Below are 20,741 nucleotides of genomic sequence, written 5' to 3'. Positions count from 1 at the left end.
AGGAAAAGCAGCAAATTCGTGAAGGTGGAAACATGAAAACCTTGGCCTTTATAAAAAAATGTCTCGACAACTTCATCCTCCGGGGCGGGAGGTGGCGCCAGGGAGCTTACAGTCAACAAAGTCGCGTCCAGAGATAAACACCAGAAGAAGAAATATCTCCAGTTGTTCCGTTACAATTCCGCTTTTCCAGCGACATTTCAGCGATAACTGCTATCTGCGGTGCTTTTGGCGGACCCCTGAATACATCTCGCCGTTATGGCCTCCAGGAAAAGATGCCTCCCCGGCGATAACGGTGAGCAGGACGGACCGCTGCCCGCTTGTAAGCAGGTCAAGTCGGGTGAGAAGAGACACGTAGCTGCGTTGATTCTTGCGAGGGGAGGAAGCAAAGGGATTCCTCTTAAAAACATCAAAAAGCTGGCCGGAGTGCCGCTCATCGGATGGGTGCTGAGGGCTGCCGTGGACTCCGACATGTTCGACAGGTAGATCAATAAATGGAGGATGTGATATTAACAGTTACTGTGAGAATAATAACAAAACCTGAAGAACATCCAAATGTCCTACAAACACTGAACATGGCTTCCTTCGTCTATGTATACCTGCTTATTTGTGTTGTTTAGTGTTAGAATATTTCACTGCAGACCACATTGCAGATGTGCATGAACAGTTCAGGTTATAGTTATAGACAGATAATTCATGCAGAAAGTCTACATGAAACGAATAGCTAGCTATATCATGAATTCATCGTGCATTTATCATTAGAAAAAGGTCTAATAGACAGTATTTTGGATGTGTGGATTTGATGCTTTTCTCTGCTTTATATCATGGATTTATAATGTTAACTTTTAGTGTAGAAATAGTTTGTATGAATCCTGCTGTGAGCCACCTCTTCCTGTTAAAATGTCCTAATTTAGATGCCAGTAATAACACGCTAATAACAGATCATGCACTGCAGACTAGTTTGGCTTTAATTGAAGGGGTAGGAAGCATTGATCGCTTTGTATTTGTCTGTTTGTGGTCCATAGAAGGAAACTATTAAAGAAGCAAACAATGAGACAGAACATACAGTTATGAAAACAGAAATAAAAACGCTAATGATGCACCTTCCTTTTCCTAGCGTGTGGGTGTCGACAGACCATGTTGATATCGAGAAGGTGGCGAAAAACTGGGGCGCCAAAGTGCACCGCAGGAGTCCTGAAGTCTCCAAAGACTCTTCTACGTCACTGGAAACCATCCAGGAGTTCGCCAGGCTCAACCCAGGTATGCAAATCAGCTGTAGCATCACACCTCTCATCTAATCAGTACACGTCTGTTTGATCAGACAAATCACCGTCTCGCCGCTGTGTTTCTCGCAGAGGTGGATGTGATATGCAACATTCAGGCTACGTCCCCGTGTCTCCACCCGTTCCATTTGAAGGAGGCCCTGGAGATGATCACGCTGCAGAACTTCGATTCGGTCTTCTCGGTGGTCCGGAGGCACCAGTTCCGCTGGCAGGAGGTCGAGAAAAGACGTGAGTCTGCCGCCTTCCTCTGTGCCTGATGGAGATCACATGACCGCCCCGTGATGGAGGTGACGTGGATTATTGTTGAAGCTGTTTGCTGTAGACTGGACTTTTAACTGTTACCCTGCCGCCTTCTAGCTGGTGAGTTTACCAAACCGCTCAATCTGGACCCAAAAAAACGGCCGCGGCGGCAGGACTGGGCCGGCGAGCTGTGTGAGAACGGATCCTTTTACTTCACCAAGAGAGACCTCATAATGAACAAAGGAGTTCTGCAGGTAAGCGGACACCACAGTTCATTGCAGAAGGTCCTAATCTTGTTTCTGTTCACATGACCTTACATGTGACCATGTGACCTGCCTTTGAATGTGCAGCACGCATCCATCCGTGCAACTTGTGTTCGCCTCCCTGCAGGGTGATAATGGCGCGTACTACGAGATGCTGCCAGAGTACAGCGTGGACATCGATGTGGACATCGACTGGCCCGTGGCAGAGCAGAGGGTCCTCAGGTGAGATGCACACAGAAATGCTTTGTCGCCACAGCTGGTTAAGCACCTTTTACAGGTGGATGTTTGTGCTGACAGCACGCTTCCATTAGCCTGCCGTTGATCAAGCGCTTCAGGGGCTGGAGGGAAATCACTAGCGGTGGAGGAGTGAACATGTTTGCTCATCTTTCACAAAAACGTCTGGATTTCGGTCAGATTTGAGTTGATCTTGTCACTCTGTTTCTCTTCTTTAGCATTTTGCTGTCCTACCTGTTCTACCTGTCTGTACATCCTCCTCTCCCTCAACATTTTTATGCCTTTGTGCCCTTGACACATGTGGCCGGAGGCAACGTGTTTTCGGGTTGCCGCCCTGTTTTTGTAAACACAACATCTCAGAACGCCTTGAGGGGATTCCTTCAGATTTGGCACAAACGTCCACTTTGGTTCAAGGATGATTAGATTTCAGTGGTCAAAGGTCGCTGTGAGCTCACGAAACACATTTTTAACCGTAGCTCGAGAATTCACGTTTCGTAAAAACACTTTTCTGGCCATTATTCAGCACCATATACTGTCATTTGGTCAGCTGCTGAATCGGTGACTCTAGCTTCAAACTGTGCTGATCGTCGGGTAGAACATGTGTGAAGTCCATGTTTTACAGTTTGTAGCTTCTCGGCAGCAGCATCCATATTTGAAGCATTTCAGTCCACCACAGCGTGTTTGTGCCTGGACATTATTCACTGGAAGCAGACGTAAAAGTCCATTTAGTCCATTCCCTTCTTCTTTCCACAGGTATGGTTACTTCGGTCGCGACACGCCAGAGCTGGTTCGTCTGATGTTCTGTAACGTTTCCGGCTGTTTGACGGAGGGACGGATCTTTCTGTCTGTGTCCGGAGAGGAGATGGTGTCCATCAACACCAGGGACACCATGGGCATCCGCATGCTGCAGAGGGAAGAAGTGGAGGTGGGAATTTGAAAAGGAGCATTGGTGAATTGGCTCGCGTCACACGGCCGCATGTGACCCTCTGTTGCTCCACCAGGTGGTGCTGTTGACCTCCAGCTCCGACCCCGTGGCCCAGTCGCTCGCTGACATACTGGGCAAGAGGACGGGCTGCCAGGTGATCGAGGTGGGAGAGGAGCCGCTGGATGATTTGAAGCCACTGGTGGAGCAGAGGAAGCTGCAATGGAAGGATGTGGCGTTCATGGGTAAACAGATTTACTGTGTAACTTACAGAAACTCTCACTCATATGATGTGTTATATCTTTATGTGTGTGACACATTGTACTACTTTATATTCATGCACGATGTTTATTTCTGTCCGTCCTCTGTCAGGCAACGATAAACCAGATGTCAGCTGTCTGAACCTGGCGGGTCTGAGCGCTGTCCCCGGAGACGCTCCGGTGGTCGCCATCAATGCTGCCAAGTACACCTGCCACAGCGTGGGGGGAAAGGGAGCCATGAGGGAGTTTGCTGAACACATTCTGCTGCAGAAAGAAAAAGCAAAGTCGCAGATGAAGCAGGACCGCATCGACAGCAGCAGCTTCTGATCCTAAATACATGAAACCTACACAGATTTACACAGACAGCAGAAATCAAACTGCACATTTCAAGAGAAATGTAACAGTATTACCTGTGAGTACTTACCTGATTTTAGAATAATTAATGATTCACTTTGTTTACAATCAAATCTCACGCGTTCAAGTAATCCGGTCGGTAGCTTTTTTGTTCAAAAGATGAGATTCTCGTGTATATTGTTCAGTTATTTTCAGGTAAGGGTTAATTTAAGTCATGCTGTGAATACAACATCCGAATCTGAAATGTGCACACCTTGATGATTGTAGCACTGGGCTTTAGGCAGAACTAATTTTCACCCCAATGCAAACAAAGCCACAAGACTGAAAACCAGATGTGAGTGTGTGGTGACGACTGATGCACTAAAAGGTTTGTTTTGTACAATCCTATCTACAAAAACACCAAATAGTGCCCCCGAGCCTAAAAATCTGATGTTACGGAGCAGAAAGTGTGTTATTGTCATCATGTGTGTTTCATTAGAGAGGCGGCTTTTTAACATTTCAAATGATATTTTATACAGAAGATGAAGCATTTCAAACCAAAATATGACACGGTCCAAAGTCTTCTGTCCTCTCTGTACCTGTCAGTGTCACACCTTTTCATCCTGTTTGCAACCCGTTTTTAAGTATTTCTCATTGGCCTTTAAGGTTTTAGTCAAACATTTTGGGATATAATGCTTTCCTACCAAGAGTGTTGATGAAAAGATTGAGACCATTCCACGTCTTTCTGGCCTTTATGAACCTACGGCCAGCAGCTCGTTAGCTTAGCTTAGCGTAAAGACTGCGAACAGGCAAGAACAGGTCGTCTGGCTCTGTCTGAAGGTACCAAAATATGTGTACAGTTTACTAATTAGTTAACATATCCTCCTTATTTAATCTGTAGAGTGACTGAAGTGAAAAATGAAAAGTTGCTTTTATACTTAAAGTTTTGTTCTAACTGAACAAACAGTACACACATAACTAGTTGATTGTTGAGCTTTGGAGATGTAGAGAGGTGTTACTTCAGACCGAGCCAGGCTAACTGTTTACACCTATTTCCAGTCTTTGTGCTAAGCTAAGCTAACCCAGATAGATATGAGTGCTGTCATGCCTTTCATCGAACTCTCACCAGGAAAGAGGATAAATGTATTCTGCCAAAATGTTGAACTATTTTTTTTAGCTTGCACCTTATTATCCAGACGTCACCTGAAGGCAGCATCAGAAAACTTTGACTGTGCACCTGTTGCTTCATGGCAACGTCCCATTTCTGAATGGGAGGGTTACTGATCATCAGTTTGTAGCTGCCGCTTGAGATTAAGAGATTAAGTTGCCTGGTTGAATTTGTTGTTGGCTGGTTTTCATTTTTTGGGGGGGGGGGGGGGGGGGGGGGGGGCTGGATTAGCTGCTGTGTGTCTGCTGTTTATGGACGTATGAGGTGAAGCAGGATGTCGTTCTGTGTGCTGTCATTTCTATCCACTGTTCTTTTCTCACCCTCCTCAGAGACGGCTGATTGTTTCGCTGCAATGTTTACGTGTCATTTGACTGATTTTATGTGATTTTACTTCACCCTGTTTATTTAATAATTGTTACTTTGCTGCGTGAATCATTTTCAATGAAGTTGTTTACTGGAGATGACTGAAGGTTCTGGTGTTGTGTTTTTAATACTCAGCAGACAGACAGAAATATCAAACCTTTCAATCCTTTCAATGCTTGTCACGTTTTGCTCTTGTCATCATGAGGTCACCTGGCAACCAACCCAGAATCCAGGAACTTAAAATGCCACCAAACCAGATTTTTACACTTTCACCTCACAGGTACCACAAACAGAAGAGATGACTGAGTTTGACTGAGCCAGTTGTCTTGTTTCGAGTTTTCACTCCTCAGTTTAAGGCGAAAAAAATTCTTAAAGTCTGGTGATGTTTGACATTTTGCTAATTCTCAGCAAATCCCATAAAAAGACAAAAAACCCCACTTAAATAATAAAACTCAGCTTTATTTATATTGCGCCGTCCATACAAACATGCATCCCAAAGTGCCTCAAATATACACAGATGAAAAAATAAAAACAAAAATAGACAATTATTAAAATTCTCAGACTCAAATTACAACAATGAAACAAAAAAAAAAAGTATTATTCAACCTGTTGCATTTGCATCATGTTGCCTCAAATTGTGCTATTATATGCACCAGGTAGCTAGCTGGCTAACATAGAGGCAGCTGGGTTAGGGTAATTATTTTCAGGTTAGAGCAATAACAAAACATCTGTGCACCTCGCTGCTAGTGTGTGGATTTTGTTAGCAAAGGACAGAGTCAGGCTAGCTGCTCCCCCCTGTTTCCAGTCTCTATGCTAAGCTAAGCTAAGAGGCTGCTGGCTCTATTTAGCAGCTTCACAGCGTTGTTAGCGATCTTCTTATCTAACTCTGCAAAAAAGTGAAAGTCGGAACTATTCCTTTAAAACTCAATCATGACGTACATCTAATGAAGCTATTGATAGAATAATACCAAATCCACGTGTGAATAAATGATCAAAATCATTTGAAATACACCATTAAAATGTCTCAGCTGTATTAATAAACTGTCCACAGTCAGACAACATCTGCCAATAGAACGTTTTAGGAAGCTAACATTGACTTAAGTGGATTAAAAACGAGGAAGAAACAGCAAATATCTTGCAGGTGTTGTTATGTCACCATGTCATGTCGACTGGCGTGATGATCAGCGGCTCGTTGTTCTTCCCAGATTTGTTCGTGCAGGGGCTGAAGAACGGGTAGATGCACTCACTGAACGTGTCGTTGAAAGTGTAGATGTGGATTCTGGCATCGACGTTGTAGAAAGACACCTGAGGACACACAGTATAAGTAAACCGAACAAGACAACAAGCTGAAAGAGACTGGACGTCTTGAGGCAACGGATTTCCCATACTGCACCTGTCCTTTCTTAAAGTCCACAAATATCCCGATCTTTCGCGGTCGGAGGTTCACCTGGACGTCTGTGGAGGGTTCAGTGCGGAAGGCGTACTTGTTCCTGAGGAGACACATGGATTCATATTCTTTGGCCAATTAAAACTCATGTTTTGTGTGTAGAAGCACTTCAGTGAGCAGGTCAACCAAACTAAAAGCTCTTTTTAGGTAATTAACTGAGGGCTCACTTGTCTCTCAGGCTGAGGAACCAGTATCCATTGCTCGGGGTAACATCAATCTTTCCCTTCCTGTTGACTGTTTGTTTGGCCACCCCAAGATCCCAGTCCGTCTTCCCGCCCACCTCCACCTGTTCACAGGAAGTAGTAGGAAATGACAATCCAAAAAGTTTTTGATGTATTTCTTTCAATATTACGTAATCTCGAGAAATTAAATGAATGAATTGGGATCTTTTCAGCATCAAATAAAGAGGAGAAGCCTCTTACCTCCCAGTAGTGTTTCCCGGAGGAGATCGCCTCCCTCCCCAAGACACAGACGACTCTGTCAAACCTCTCCAGGTTGTCTGGAAGCAGCTGGTGTCGATCTCCACACCTCACCTGCAGAGAGACGGGCAGTTTATCGACACTCGGCTTCATAGACCGAACAGCAGCAACTGAACAGACAAAGTTGCCTACCAAAAACCAACATTATACCAAGATTGTATTCATTATTTTTAGGCAAGTTTTCAAGATTGTTAACAAAGTTCATGTGGGTTTGTGATCGCAGGTTTGAGTCCCTGAATTGCCTTAAAAATTTAACAGCGTCTCACACTCTTCAGATCCTCTGACATAATTAGTCTTGGATGGGCGGTGTTGGAGTCCAGCGTCACAGCCACTGTGTGCAGAAAGGAAAATGAAGAGAGATTTATATTTTCTATATGGAATCATGTCTGGCTGTCTGGGCTGACTTCATGGATCCATGATATTGTTTTCAGTGAATTCAGTCTGTGTGAATGTGACATACTTGCATACTCCTGCACACTCTTCACCCCTGCAGAGAAACAGCCTCATTACAACGAGACAAAATGTTGAAACGTTAAACTCACTAATACACTGCATAGATTTATATCATTGACCAGTTTAAGGTAGAATGCACACTTGACGATGGGCACACTCACTGGGCAGTGTTCGGACTGGACTGGGTTCCAGTACCAGGGCAGGAAAACCTGGAGGGGAACAAAGAGACAAATAAGGAAATATAAACTGCTGTACGCTTCAAAGTTCATTTTATTCTATGTAGTTGGTGCCATTCTGTGTGTGATTTGGAAAAGCTAAACATGCTGAATAACAGCTCATACAAAGCTCTACCACCAGAGGGCAGTATTTCAGTACTTTGACAGTGCCTGAAAGGACTGATCTCATGTTTGATGATACCAAACTCAGGAACATCTTAGTTGAGATTATAAAACCTCTTTTGACTCGAGATGTTGATTATCGGCCTTGTGTTTCACAGATCACGGACCTGTTTCTGCGATGTTTTTCAGTTCTTGCTGGAACTTCTCCACCTGAACTGCCAGCGACCTGTAGATGGTTCCTGTTCCCAGATCAGAGTTCACCGACACCCTGGACCAGTCTTTGGCAGGCGGAGGGCTGTTGAGGATGGGGAACGTCTGGAAAGTAGGTTAAAAAAGTGAGTTCAGTTCTGCTCAGGTTTCCCACAGTGTTTGCTCTGTGTCAGTATTACATCAAGCTGAACCTCATCAGATCCTCGCCGACCTTGATGCAGTGCATGTGGTCGTCCGACTGGGCGAGCTCGGAGAGGGCGCCTTCTCTCCTTCGTAGTTCTTTAACCTCCAGCTCCAGCTGTCGTATCATGGCGTCGGCCTGGTGCTCGGCCGCCCTCCTGCTCATCTCCATCACCTCCATCAGCTCTGCCTGCGAGCGCTCAATGGCAGACACTAGCATAGAAAACAGGCAAACGCTGCCTGCCGTCTCTCGCTCCACCGCCATCTTGGGAATTTTTTAAATAGCTGTTTAATTTTTTAGTCCTCCAAAGGTTAGCAAGAAATATGAACTTTGAGAACCATGAATAATCATGAAGACACTTAAAAATCAGTCAGATTTGGAGATTTTATGTTTGTCCTACCTCCACTTCACTCACTGACATCCTGATCTCCTCCATCTTCCTGATCCTCTCTCTGATCATCTCCTGGATCTCCTGCTCCCAGACACTGAGCTGGTCCTGCACACACACACACACACACACACACACACACACACACACACAGCCTTGTTTCATCTATTCTGGGGACTTGACTTCTAGACTTGCATTCATTGTGGAGAGTCATGCTAACCCTAACCGCTACTTGCCTAACCCTAACCCTAACCCTAACCCTAAACCCAACCCTTTCTGGTTCAAACTTGTTAGAACCAACACCATGTGAGATTGCGGTGTTGGTACCCCACAAATACAGAAAAACATGCATACACACTTTTGAATATGATTATCTACAGATTCATAGTTGTCCCTGAATTATGCGATGGCCGATCGGGAGCTTAGAAAAAAAGAGTTTGCAAGCTGTGTTCATGGGAATAGGTACTTGATAAAACTGCATACATTACTTACAGGAAGCTGTGTTGTCCCAGCTTACCAGTACTTCCCTACTGTCTTTGAATCCAATAATCCTACTACCAATCAGATTGGAGAGAAAGCATTCAATCAGGTGCAGGTGTTTCATAGCAGTTCAAAATCAATGTGCCAAGTAAGGGTGTGGACCCAGGATTATTTGTGTAACTGCATCAACAACATGCACAAATGCAGCGCTGTTCTCTGTTTTTGTAGTTTTCACCTCTCACTGTTAAAACACTTCCTGTTTGGCTAGACGAATGTCAGGCATATTTTCTGATGTTTAAACAGATATCAAATGGCCTTCCTTGGCAGGTGTCCATGGTGTAAGCAGGATATCCTCCAAGTTTGTACATTCAGTGACTTTGGCATCATCCATTACAGTCATGGACAGGCTGCATTGTACCCTAATCAAATGTATTTTGCTTGGCTCAGATCCCATTGAGGAACTTTTTGCCGTCACCTGCTTTGTAACATTTTGTGATTTGTTGTTGTTCTTCCTCGTATAGCCATTGTTCTGTGTTTCAAACAAAGACGCTTGAGGAGAGCACTCCTCAAAGTCTGAATGGTTCACTTCAAACATCGAACAAACGTTTCTCTGTCCTGCTTTCCCACCTTGATTCCCATCCATTCGTCTTCCACAGGCACTGTGTCGTGACCTTGATGGTCGCTGATCTCACATTCAGGACAGATGCATTCTCTGTCTGTCCTGCAGTAAATCTGAAGCCAGTGAGGGAGAGAGTTGCAGTGTCAAACCTTTATCTACTAGGAAATCAAAGGTAGATATTGGGTTATAGGTAAAAGTATTGTACCATTATTCCTCTGTGGTGGATCTCACAGATTGGGAGGTTCTGGCTGCTTGCCGCCCCACTCACGGTGAACCTTCTGCGGCCATTGGAGCGGGTGTAAGGGGGAGGCGGCGGGGGAGGTCCGCAGGTGTGGCTCATGGCAGCGATCGGACTGTCGTTTGGTACTGAAGAAGCCAGTGAGGTCATGAATGTATCAGATGATGTTGAGATGGTCTCGCCTTTCAAGGCAGAAGATGCAGGAAATGAAAGGAAAGTCAAGGAAGGTGAAGTTTGTGCAACATCGCTCAAAAAGCTGTGCACCCTCCTCTTTCACTGAGCTTCTTTAACACTCCAAAAAGACTTATTTTCCGTTTGCGGTGGACTTCAAGGGATTGGTCAGTCAGTCAGCTGGTCCACTTCTTTTGTCAGGATGAAATATCTCAACATTCATTAGGTGGATCGTCCTCATTTTTTAAACATTCATAGTCTCCTAATAATGTTTCCCAATGAGTCTTATGACTTTTCATCTAGTGTGGAGCCAGCCAAAATCAGTTTGTCCAGTATGTCAGTTTATGATCAAACACCTGCAGAACTCATTACTTTCCCATCAGCCTCACCAGCACTTTGCATTATGCTAATTAGCAGCTGTTAACATGCTGACATACTAAACTTATCAAACATATCTGCTCACCAACAGCATGTTAACATTGTTATTAGAGCCTGTTTACATGCTGACGTCAGCGTTTGCAGCCTCACACAGCGCCTAACGCTGCGGCTGCAGACTCGTGTTAAGGATTGCTGTTGTGCAGCATAGCTCCGACAGCAAGGTCACGTATCATCTGCAGAATGTGCGACAAAACCGAGCAGACTGGCTCTGCGGCTGTCTGTGATGAATGAAGGCATGATGGATTTTTGAAGTGCGATAAAAAGCACACGGCCGCTTTTAGACTGAGGTTGTCAGTGTTATTTATCTGAAGACTTAATTGCATTGCATGCTTTCATTTGGCAGACTCTTCATGGATTTACAGTGAGTGCATACAGCCTCTGTAGCAATAAGAGCTAGATATCTTCAAAAAGGTAAGTGTGCTTCCCGAGCAAACAACAGAAAAAAAAAAATTAGCCAGAAGGTCATTTGTAAGCTCCATCCTACTTCACTTTACCTTGAGCCTCACAGGGCAGCATCATTGGCGCTTTCAGCAGAGGTCGAGGCAGCTTCTTCTTCAGTTCATCAAACAAACTGTCCGGTATGCCTCCGTCTCCTCCTCCTCTTCCCCCTCTCTTCTCCCTCCCCAGTCCTCCTCCTCCTCCTCCTCCTTTCATGGATCTGAACTGCTCGGTGATCTCTCGCAGCGTCCTGTTGATCTGGAGGTCTGGTCGCTTCTGGAAGGTTTTCTTGCACAGAGGACACTGGCAAACCTGAGGCAGGAAGGATGATGGAGGAGGAAGTGAAAAAAGGGACAGAAGAAGAAAATAAATATAGAGGAAAGACAGAAGCAAGAGGAGGCAGGAAAGGGGATAGAGGGAAGTAAGTCAGGATGAATGGATAGATTGTCAGTTTTTGAAAAATGAACACAATCTGCCCAAAGTATTTCGCTTAATGTTGCATCACAGAGAGAACCATCAGTTTCTCTCCTATAACACGCATGCACACATGCCAGAAATACACAAGCAACATGTAAACAGTGCACATAAGTGAGGCAAAGGAGGGAACAAAGGAAGGAAAGAATAAGTAAAACAGGAGTTAGAGAGAGAAAGTCTTTGTACGAGCTGAGGGAATGGAGGAAGAAAAGGAGGCTAACAAAGGATGGACGAGGACGGAGCGAGGAAGGAGACGAGGAGGGAAGAAAGGAGGGAAAGACAAAGACGAACTGACACACCTTCAGTCCGTCCCAGTATCTGCTGATGCAGCCCATGCAGAAGCTGTGGCCGCACGGCGTGGACGAAGGGTTGGTGAACACATCGAGGCAGATCGAGCACTGGAACTGCTCGTCAGACAGAAAACTACCGTGGAAGGACATCCTGCCGACGGCGAGACAGAAAGTGACATACAGCTGAATCAGTACCGAAAAACAAGAGCAAGAGGCTGCAGAAACACTCTTCGATAGGTCTAATTATTACTCTCACATTGATTCAAAGACGAATAATCTTCCCTATTTTCATTACAGTTTCTTAATTCCCAATGTGTAACACGGTCAGGTGAGGGTGTGGACGACCATGTGTCCACTCATGCTTTCGTTCTTTCGTCTACCTTGAAGTTGTTTGTGGGCTGATTTAAAACGAAAAACCAGTGTAGAAAAAGAAGAGGGGCTTTTGTTGAAGTGCTCCAAAAACTGTCAGCAAATGGAAAATCAGGGCTAAATTCATGAAGTGAAAACTCGCTCTAAGGGGTAGACTGACGTAAAAGTAGGTCAACACCTGCATGTTCTTGAAGAGACCATTTTCAGTTTAATAATCCCATGACCTTCACTGGAGCATCAACCTCAGGACAAATATTGAACGTTTTCTTCTTTAAGGCGTTAAATATAGACGGCCTGTCAGTGCTGTGACTCTTCAGTCCGCGACAGATGTTTGACCTTTTAAGTGAAACTGAGGAGAGGAGTGGAAAGGGGAAAACCAGCGTCAGTCATGCTAAAACGAAGGGGTTTTTGTTGTTTTGTTTAAAAGTAGAATGAAGGCAGTTAATAGCTTAATGGAGGTAAAGCTGGAGTTATGAGAGGACACATTATGGACACATTACATAACACACAAATCACCCGTGTCCCCACATATCAGATTAGGATGGTCAAAAGACTCTAGGAATGAAGTGGGGCGAGATTCTATCCATCTATCACTTACACAACACACAGAGGGTTTAATGTTCGGGGGACGAAGTCTTTTCTCTTACGTTGTTCTAAAGTTGAATCATACTGACAACACGTGTTAAATAACAGTTTTAATTACTGCTAAAAGTACAGTTTTGTAAGCAGCTGTGTCTAAGTCTGCTCCATTATCTGCTCCATCAGCCCACTTTCTTTGCCTGCGTCCTGTCGTAGATAATCAATCACAGAGCTAACGCACGCAGTACAGATGTTTATTTTGACGACAAGAAACCCAAGCAGACGTAGAAAATTCGCACAGTTAAATAAACAGAAACTGGTTGTTTTTTCCATCCTTTCACATCCAAAAAAAAAGGGTTTAAAGATGCACGTGTGCAGCATATTAATTAAACACTTGGATGGAAGTGTTTGGAGGAAATATTTCAGTTGTAAATGGAAATTTGACCAACAGAAGTCAAATTATTATTGTTATATATTGAAGGAGTGCTCCATTGATTTAACACTGCATTCACTTTTTGCCCCCCCCCCCCCCCCCCCCCCAAAAAAAAAGATGAAAATTAATGCAGCAGAACTTTTATATTCCATGTTTTCTTCTTCATTTCCAAAACTTGGCACCAACATTACCCACAATGCAACTCAACCACTGACACTTTGGTGAGAGATTACGGTGTGTCATGCTAATAGCGCCTGAATTAGCACACATTTAATAGATTATGGTTCGTTTGTATATTTAAACATAAAATTTAAGAAAACTTGTAATGAAAATAATAATTATTGTAACGTAATTAATCAATAGTAGGCGTTTCATGGTGATATTTATAGGTGATACCCTGTTTACCTTATTGTTTGTCTAAAAATTTAATTTTACAATATAAATCTTTAAAGGCAAAATGAGTTTTTTCTCATACACGAATCCAGAAACTTCCACTTCAGTGACACTTATTTACACCCAACTGTTGAGGGGTTTGTTCATAGATCATTAGCCTGATTTATTTAATATTCATGTCTAAAAACAAAGCAGAAACGTATTTTCTTAACGGCTGTTCACAGTATTTTCTCAGTTACAGAGTGATAAAAAGAAGATTTCCCAGTATACAAATTAGAACACATTTGATTAGATAATGAATTATTTACATATTTAAACATTAAATTTGAGAAAACTGGTAATACAAAAAAAAAAAATGTCTCAATGCAAGTAATCAACACAGGAAGTGTGATGGTGATACCGATCAGTTGAAATCTTCACCCTGTTCACCTGCAGTGCGCCCTCTTAATGAAAGAATCAAAGGGGCGAGGTGATGTGAACCTTGAGCTAAAGAGCCTTTCAGAGTTAAGTGTTTGGCTTAAGTACACATGCAAACATGTTGACCGACTGTTGGGCCTTTTGATAGATAAGTTTAAAGGAAAACTACACTACACGCTAGTTCCCCGGAATAATGATTTGAGAGTTTTGGAAAGTGAGTTTGGAAAGTGAATATTTGAAAACTTTCAGATGTTTGTCCAACACATCGAATCATCACTTAACTGACTTTTGACATTTAAGACCAATCGGGTGACGTGTGGTAGGATAGATCTCCCTCTACAAACTGCACATACGACTGTAACGCTGAATGTTTCTGCGCCTGTCACTTGTAAATACACATTTTCTTGAGATGCTTCAACTGTTAAACACGAAATAAGACAGTGATAATTGGTACCTTTCTTGTTGCCGGGTAGGAATTGTATGGAATGTATCCAAAAGGCTCCAAAAACTGGATTTCCAGCCTGTGTCTCGACCTCTGGAGGTTGTGTCTTGATGGCTCACGCTCTCTTATGATGGTCGTCTTCTCAGGCTCTGAAATATAAAGGTGTGTCTGTGAGAGAGGGAGGATTGTGATTTTCCTCTCCCATGGAAAGGAAAGTCACACCACGCCCACTCACCTGTCTCTCTGTTTGGCAGGTAAATGTGGCAGGACTGGTTAAGGTGGGAGTGTGACACACACACACACATACCCACAGAGTAGGTCAAATGACCACAGACTCTACCCCCAACCTTTTGTTTCCCTCGTTTTTTGTTTCTCTTGACTTCGTAAAGTTTCCTGGAAGCAGCGTAACAACATCAACTTCCTTCAGCAACCAGAGGCCCGACAGATTCTGTGTGAGGATACGAGGAAGAAAATGCACTAAATTTCATCATCAAAGCTGTTCTAATCATTATTTTGTATGAGCGACAGATGAAATGAGCACGAATGATGTGACTGAGAGTTATCATCCCGTTCTGCAGCTCCCAGCTCTTTAACACTTTTTAGCATCCTTCTGCTCGTTGTTTTGGTTTTCTTGTCTGCAGCTTTAGTGTGTTGGTTCACCCTCACTGATCTCATTGGTGTACTTCCAGTTAAAGCATGAAGGTGTTTTCAGCACACTACCAACAGCAGACAGACAGTGTTAGCATCTAGCTGGCGAACGTGGTGGAGCATTTAGCAGCTTCCCTCAGGAGCTGGTGACAAGTTTGGGGTGATTGGACGAATATATCGGCTTCCAGCAGCTGGTCCATTGCCGGTTGTGTTTTTTGGGTGATTTTTGTCATCTTATTTTACTAATTTAATGCGTCTGCTTCTGAAGAAATGACAGCTGCTGCTGTTCAAGCTAGGCTAACCATGTCCTGGACTGACCCAGCAAGACAGCTAACAAACCCATGTCTCTTCAAAAAGGCATTAAATCATATACTGTCCCTTCATGAGTCTAAAAGGGTGATCAGAAGCTGACATAAAGACGACTGACAATGACATTTTAGCAGTTCTTATTCTTATTAAATCAGTTCTTATCAAATCATCAAGCCACACACGTTTTTTGTTTTGTCTTTTTGTCTTGAGAGCTGTCTCCACCCTGCAGCTCATCATTTCTGTCCTAATTGTTGTGATACCACTAGAATCTCAGTAACGTCCAACTTCGTGACCGAGGCTCAGCGATGGCACGAAGAATAAATTTAGCTCCTCTTATCATCTCCCCGTCTCTGGCGGGACTCCTCGAGACGGAGCTGTGGGAGCTGTTCTGTCTGCCGCCTGCATGAACCTTTGTTCGATTCAGCTCCCTTTCAACTCCGCACTCCCTGCTGGTGCCTATTTCGAGAGCATTTGTTGACTTTCTCCAAATGTGCACGTGTTTAAACCATCGGCATCTCACATTTTTCAGGTTTGTCATTCCTTTTGGTTAATGATGCGCTACCTCCAGATATAGAGAGATAAGGGGAAGACAGTGTGTACCCACATAGGATGCTGGGCTTTTTAAAAAAACATCTTCCTTAACTGTGCTGATGATTCAGCTTCTTAATATTTACAACCTTTGGTGCATGCCAGTAGTTTTTCTAGGTCAAAAGTGACCCACATGAAAAGGTGTCTCATGATCAGCCTGTAATTATGAGACTTCTGACAACAGCATAAAAAACTAAACAGCCGTTTACCATCGTAGTAAATTACTGGGTTGTTGATTAACATGTACGGAAGCATTTTAATATGCTCATTATAAACTATTGCAAAGAAATTGGAGCCTATGGCTGCAAATTAAATGTGTAAATGCTACAATGTTACACTCTTAAATGTATAAATTAGCATACAAGGGAAAAGACTCAAGAACCTCAAGTACCTCATAAGTGTACTTCACTGCAGTGCTTGGGGGAATAGTTAGCTTGTAGAACTGGTGTGTTTTGATTTGCCGGTGCTGCAGCGGCTCACATAGACGATGTGGCTTCGGGTAACTTTCCTTCGCTGTAAAGACTGAACTATCTGCTGATCAGCAGTACCAGCAGCGCGTTTCCTCTTGTACATTCCGGACTGTTGCACTTTTTCACCGCCGCTGCCAACTGATAACTGTACCTGCATTTACATTTCAGGCATTTGACACACATTGGCTGTTGCCAAGAATGAACCTGTTTTTCTCTGTGTGTCTCTTTAATGACATCATGATGATACTAAATGGCCTCCGATGGCTGTAGTAATTATGATGGGAACAAAAGAGGTGACAGGTGACATAGATGTAACAGTAACACACTTATTTTAACCCACATCATCGTCTTTTCTAAAGTAGTTTTGGTACTTATATCTAAGTAAACTGCAATGCTTTCACAATGTTACGCCTTCAACGATGAAGGTCTGGAACAATGAAGGTCTGAAGTAATGACAGTCCGGCACATTGAAGGTCCACTACACCTGCTGCTGGTGGCCTACTCTCCATCGGTCATATAAGTTGGCCCATATATGTCACTTTGGGTGTCATTGTCAATCAACCTGTTCAGTCATTCAGGTATGAGGACCTGTTGGAATGGCACAAAGGAAGGTACATAAAGTTCTGTAAATTAGCAAAATGGAAACTTCTGTTTTATGTGCAATAACTTCAATAACTTTTTTTTTTTTTTTTGGCCACAGCAAGTTGTGAACACACAAGATATCATCACCTCCAATATTTACTCTGTCTCAGCTCTGTTTTGGGACTCTACGAACCCCTGAGGGAAATATCTGGTACTTCAGCTGCTAAATGCTCCAAATGATCATTTGTTTGCATGAGGTAGAAAATACTGCAAATACTACTGACTATTTGTCAGCAAATTAGATTTTAAAGTTAGTACCTGTTCCCTCTTTTCATTGACAAAGATGTCATGAATTGATAATCCAGGTTTGTTCAGCTCGTGAGTTTACAGAAACGACTAATGTGAACAAACCTCTGAGATACTTTAAAGCTTCTTTTAACCGTGTGTTTGGATCACAGACATGACCTTTAAGTTTCGTACATCTGATAATGGTGTCCATACGTGTCTTTGTGTGTGTGCACTAAGTTCTCTATTTGATAATGTGTTTGCTGAGTAAAGCCGATGCGATAAGCTGTTAATGCTACATCATTGCAGCGATGTGTTAGACACACCTCGGTGTTGTGCAACAGTGCCGTTAACAGCCGAAACCTGGTTAAACATTTCACTTCAAAGCGCTCTGAAACTTCAGAAAACGCAGGAGGTACAAATAAAGAATTGTTATTGTATCATCTCAGAGAGGAACAGCCAATCAGGCACATGGATAATATGCACACCTGCTCCGTTATTGATGCTTTAAGACTAGTGATTCTGTGAGGCTGCAGGCGCAGAGGTGTTTTGAGCTAAATGCTAACATCAATCCTAACATGCTCAAAAGGACAATGCTAATGTGTTGATGTTTAGCAGATATAATGTTTAACCATGTTGTTAGCATGCTATCATTTGCTAATTAGCACTAAATGACAATTAGTTTTGCAGGTGTTTGGTCATGAACCAAAATATACAGAAATCTTGCCTAATGTACTAGAAACAGTCATTTAATCTAGACGATCTATGTGCTTTTTATACAGTATTCTACAAGTAAACCACAGAGGTCATTAGCTTCCACACTGTGACATGTAGATATGAGAATCAATTAAGCAATAACGCTGATACATCGTGGCCACAGTGTGGTTTCTCAGAAGCAGAAGAGTATGAATTCAAGAAAGGAGAAGTCGATGAATTGTTGCATCAGAGTTACTGTGTCTTTGCCGCCGCTCCTTCTAGATCAACAGAGAATTATTGGTAGCTTTATGTGATTATTGATAACGCCACAAAAGTTTTGCTGTTTCTGGCCTGCAGATGTTCTTATTATAATCAGTTCAACAATATCTGTAAATATTTCTCAGAAGCAGCAACGTGTGAAATCAAGAAAGGAGAAGTTGATCAAGTGTTGCTTCAGAGTTAGCGTATCACCGTATCTCTGCTCAGCACATTTCAGAGTGAATCTTCCTTAAAGGCCTTTTATGCTGAACAGTTGAGCACAGAAATCCTCTCCAAACCCAGTAAAAGTCACTCTCTGTGCACAATACTCCAGAGGTTCGGAGCACGTTGTAAAGTCCAATTGAAATGAAATTGCGTGGATGTTTTTCGATAACAGCCTTCACATCTGATGAGGAGCCAAAGGGAGACGTTTGATGGCTTTGTCATTTGTCAGAATACTGTTCGCTCTCCATTAATATAAATGTGGATATTGTTTCCATACAGTCTGTCAAGTCTTTGCATTACCACAGGAGCGACACATTCTGAACAACAGCCCACCTTCATGCTAAGCGAAGCTGTGGCGCACTGCTGACATCCGTTTGCAGGTTAAACAGCCAGTTTGCTGTTCAGCTGCAGCACATAAAGCAGCATAACCAGTCATTTCTATTATATACATCTTATTAATTAATTTCTTTTTGCTAAAAACACCTGCTGGACCAAATAGAACCGTAGCCGAGGAAGTGTAAGCCTTCCTTGAAACAGATGGAAAGATAACACGGCACATGTAAGAAGTCTTTCACACCTTCACAGCAGATGGTCAAAGCCACAGGCCAGCGGTCAAGATGATTCTGCAGCAGGTTTTGTTGTGACTCTTCACTTTTCTCTCTCCACCCCTTTTTGCTGGTCTTTATAACACGTCCTCTCCTCACAAGCCTCAGTGGCCCGTCTGCGTTTCTTCATCAGAGGTCATCGTCATCTCCATCATCTCCACGATGAAGATGCTAAAGGCGTCCGTGCTTGTTTTTGCCGTCATGTTTCTGGCCACAGCCTCTGGTGAGTGTTGATACGATGTAAGTTATGAGTAATTTCAAGAGAACGGTCCACATGAACCCAGTCACAATGTCTTTCTTGGGTTTCTCTCCAGCAAGGGCTCCAAGGAGGAGGTGGATATCTTGTCCCAGAGGTTGGACTAACGTCCGCGGTCGCTGTTTCTACTATGTTTCAACGATGCTGCCGTGGGCTAAAGCAGAGGTAACCATGATGTGAATGCACTGTACAATGCCGTCACATGTTTTTTGGCATCATCTGACTTCCTGTTACTCAGATTTATTTCTTATTTATTTAATTTTATTAATTTTGCAATTCCTCTGTTTACCTCCTGTATAGCAATACTGTCAGACCTTGGGTGCAAACCTTGCTTCTGTGCACAACGCCTACGAGTACCGTAGGATTCAGAGGTTGATATGGTGGAAAACACACGCATACGGGAGAACGTGGCTCGGAGGCTCGGACTGCCAAAAGGTATATTATTAGTCACTCCGGTCACTCGTGTCATTTATCGGTTGTTTTCGTACAGTTTTAAATTCTATTCTGTCTTTCAGGAGGGTGTTTGGTTGTGGACTGATGGTACATCCTTCAGCTATCGGCACTGTGGGCGGTTTGACAACCTTTTCTGGGTGCAGCACTGCTTACAAATGAATTATGGAGGTAATTTACAGAACACATTATTTCTAGTGCTCGATGTATTTTTGGGAAAAATTCTCAAGTGAAAAATGCTTTTAAAATTCTGTGAAGATGAAACGGTGTCTTGCGATGGGATCTCCAGCTGTGACGCCCGCCAACATGTTGAAGGGTGTCACATGAGTACTCATGGATGGGCCTACACCCACCCTTGAACCTTTACATTGATCTCAGTTACACACCTGTACAGTTTCACGACCGCATCGTTCAAACAGACACATAAACTCCTGGCAGTGTACTGAAAACCACTTCTGCGGTCGTTCCCGTGAAAACAGGTGTCTCCAGGTGGTCGTATTGATGTGATGATTGCGCCCATAAGTTAACCATCATTGTTTAGTGATATTATTATGCAGAAAAAAGACGTTCGGTTTGTCCGTCGCTGTCTGACTCTTGTGTGTCTTGGCCTCTTACAGCTTACAGGTGCTGGGACGATACGCGGTGTTCCAATAATCTTCCATTTGTCTGTGCCAAAAAGCCTCCAGGGGTATGAAGTGCCTGTCAAAACCCCGAACACGGGTGGATGTGTGTTGATGCCTTTGCGTTCCGGTCTCATATATAACCCGAGGGCTGCGTATCTCATCTCACTTATTTCTTTTCTGTTGCTGCAATGCAATTTGAGGAACAAAGCGACAAACAGGAAGTGGGTGTCTGTTGGGCTTTGTGTCTTTAATAAGAGCAGATTCAATTTGTGATGAAAACAATGCTTTAAAACAACCTTATTCTGAGTGAACTGCTTTTCTTTATGCAAAAATAAAAGGCTGAAGCACGGCAATGATCTGCTTTGTGAGTCTTTGTGAATCTGTGTCGCACTCTGGTTTTACACAC

The 20,741-nt window shown here is 43.3% G+C and overlaps 3 protein-coding genes across 4 annotated transcripts; 2 read left to right on the top strand and 1 right to left on the bottom strand.

The window, feature by feature from the left end:
- Positions 1 to 123: 123 nt before the first annotated feature.
- On the top strand, positions 124 to 5,159 carry cmasa (cytidine monophosphate N-acetylneuraminic acid synthetase a). The gene is made up of 8 exons (XM_076725379.1): positions 124 to 479; positions 1,115 to 1,257; positions 1,353 to 1,508; positions 1,638 to 1,774; positions 1,911 to 2,005; positions 2,771 to 2,942; positions 3,019 to 3,184; positions 3,312 to 5,159. Exons 1-8 carry the CDS (start codon positions 256 to 258, stop codon positions 3,524 to 3,526), a joined length of 1,308 nt encoding a protein of 435 aa, XP_076581494.1. The 5' UTR covers positions 124 to 255; the 3' UTR covers positions 3,527 to 5,159.
- Positions 5,160 to 5,539: 380 nt separating this feature from the next.
- Positions 5,540 to 14,475, bottom strand: LOC143317294 (E3 ubiquitin-protein ligase TRIM39). 2 transcript variants are annotated; one of them, XM_076725377.1, is made up of 15 exons: positions 14,353 to 14,475; positions 11,717 to 11,858; positions 11,000 to 11,255; positions 9,864 to 10,078; positions 9,667 to 9,771; positions 8,572 to 8,667; positions 8,202 to 8,435; positions 7,948 to 8,095; positions 7,604 to 7,651; positions 7,450 to 7,491; positions 7,256 to 7,320; positions 6,933 to 7,043; positions 6,678 to 6,796; positions 6,457 to 6,553; positions 5,540 to 6,368 (listed from the first exon to the last, which is right to left on the bottom strand). In XM_076725377.1, exons 2-15 carry the CDS (start codon positions 11,855 to 11,857, stop codon positions 6,216 to 6,218), a joined length of 1,830 nt encoding a protein of 609 aa, XP_076581492.1. In that variant the 5' UTR covers position 11,858; positions 14,353 to 14,475; the 3' UTR covers positions 5,540 to 6,215. The 2 variants fall into 2 exon arrangements, with proteins under 2 accessions (XP_076581492.1, XP_076581493.1); XM_076725378.1 differs by having other exon boundaries at positions 7,450 to 7,476.
- A 4,623-nt stretch (positions 14,476 to 19,098) lies between these two features.
- On the top strand, positions 19,099 to 20,688 carry LOC143317093 (galactose-specific lectin nattectin-like). The gene is made up of 5 exons (XM_076725048.1): positions 19,099 to 19,229; positions 19,321 to 19,427; positions 19,563 to 19,697; positions 19,778 to 19,883; positions 20,330 to 20,688. The coding sequence occupies exons 1-5, from the start codon at positions 19,169 to 19,171 to the stop codon at positions 20,404 to 20,406; spliced, it is 486 nt and encodes a 161-aa protein (XP_076581163.1). The 5' UTR covers positions 19,099 to 19,168; the 3' UTR covers positions 20,407 to 20,688.
- Positions 20,689 to 20,741: the final 53 nt, after the last annotated feature.

Source organism: Chaetodon auriga, chromosome 24 (assembly GCF_051107435.1).
Source record: "Chaetodon auriga isolate fChaAug3 chromosome 24, fChaAug3.hap1, whole genome shotgun sequence".
NCBI lineage: Eukaryota > Metazoa > Chordata > Actinopteri > Chaetodontiformes > Chaetodontidae > Chaetodon > Chaetodon auriga.
Note: the sequence above shows the minus strand (reverse complement) of the source record. Positions and strands in the feature narration are given on the sequence as shown.

Coding starts and splice junctions, on each gene's coding strand:
- cmasa (XM_076725379.1), top strand. CDS start 256: ATGGCCTCCAGGAAAAGATGCCTCCCCGGCGATAACGGTGAGCAGGAC. Junction 480..1,114: donor GACTCCGACATGTTCGACAG/GTAGATCAATAA, acceptor TCCTTTTCCTAG/CGTGTGGGTGTCGACAGACC. Junction 1,258..1,352: donor GTTCGCCAGGCTCAACCCAG/GTATGCAAATCA, acceptor TGTTTCTCGCAG/AGGTGGATGTGATATGCAAC.
- LOC143317294 (XM_076725377.1), bottom strand. CDS start 11,857: ATGTCCTTCCACGGTAGTTTTCTGTCTGACGAGCAGTTCCAGTGCTCG. Junction 7,492..7,603: donor TCCAGTCCGAACACTGCCCA/GTGAGTGTGCCC, acceptor CGTTGTAATGAG/GCTGTTTCTCTGCAGGGGTG. Junction 6,554..6,677: donor TTCCTCAGCCTGAGAGACAA/GTGAGCCCTCAG, acceptor GTGTCTCCTCAG/GAACAAGTACGCCTTCCGCA.
- LOC143317093 (XM_076725048.1), top strand. CDS start 19,169: ATGAAGATGCTAAAGGCGTCCGTGCTTGTTTTTGCCGTCATGTTTCTG. Junction 19,230..19,320: donor GTTTCTGGCCACAGCCTCTG/GTGAGTGTTGAT, acceptor GTTTCTCTCCAG/CAAGGGCTCCAAGGAGGAGG. Junction 19,428..19,562: donor TGCCGTGGGCTAAAGCAGAG/GTAACCATGATG, acceptor CCTCCTGTATAG/CAATACTGTCAGACCTTGGG.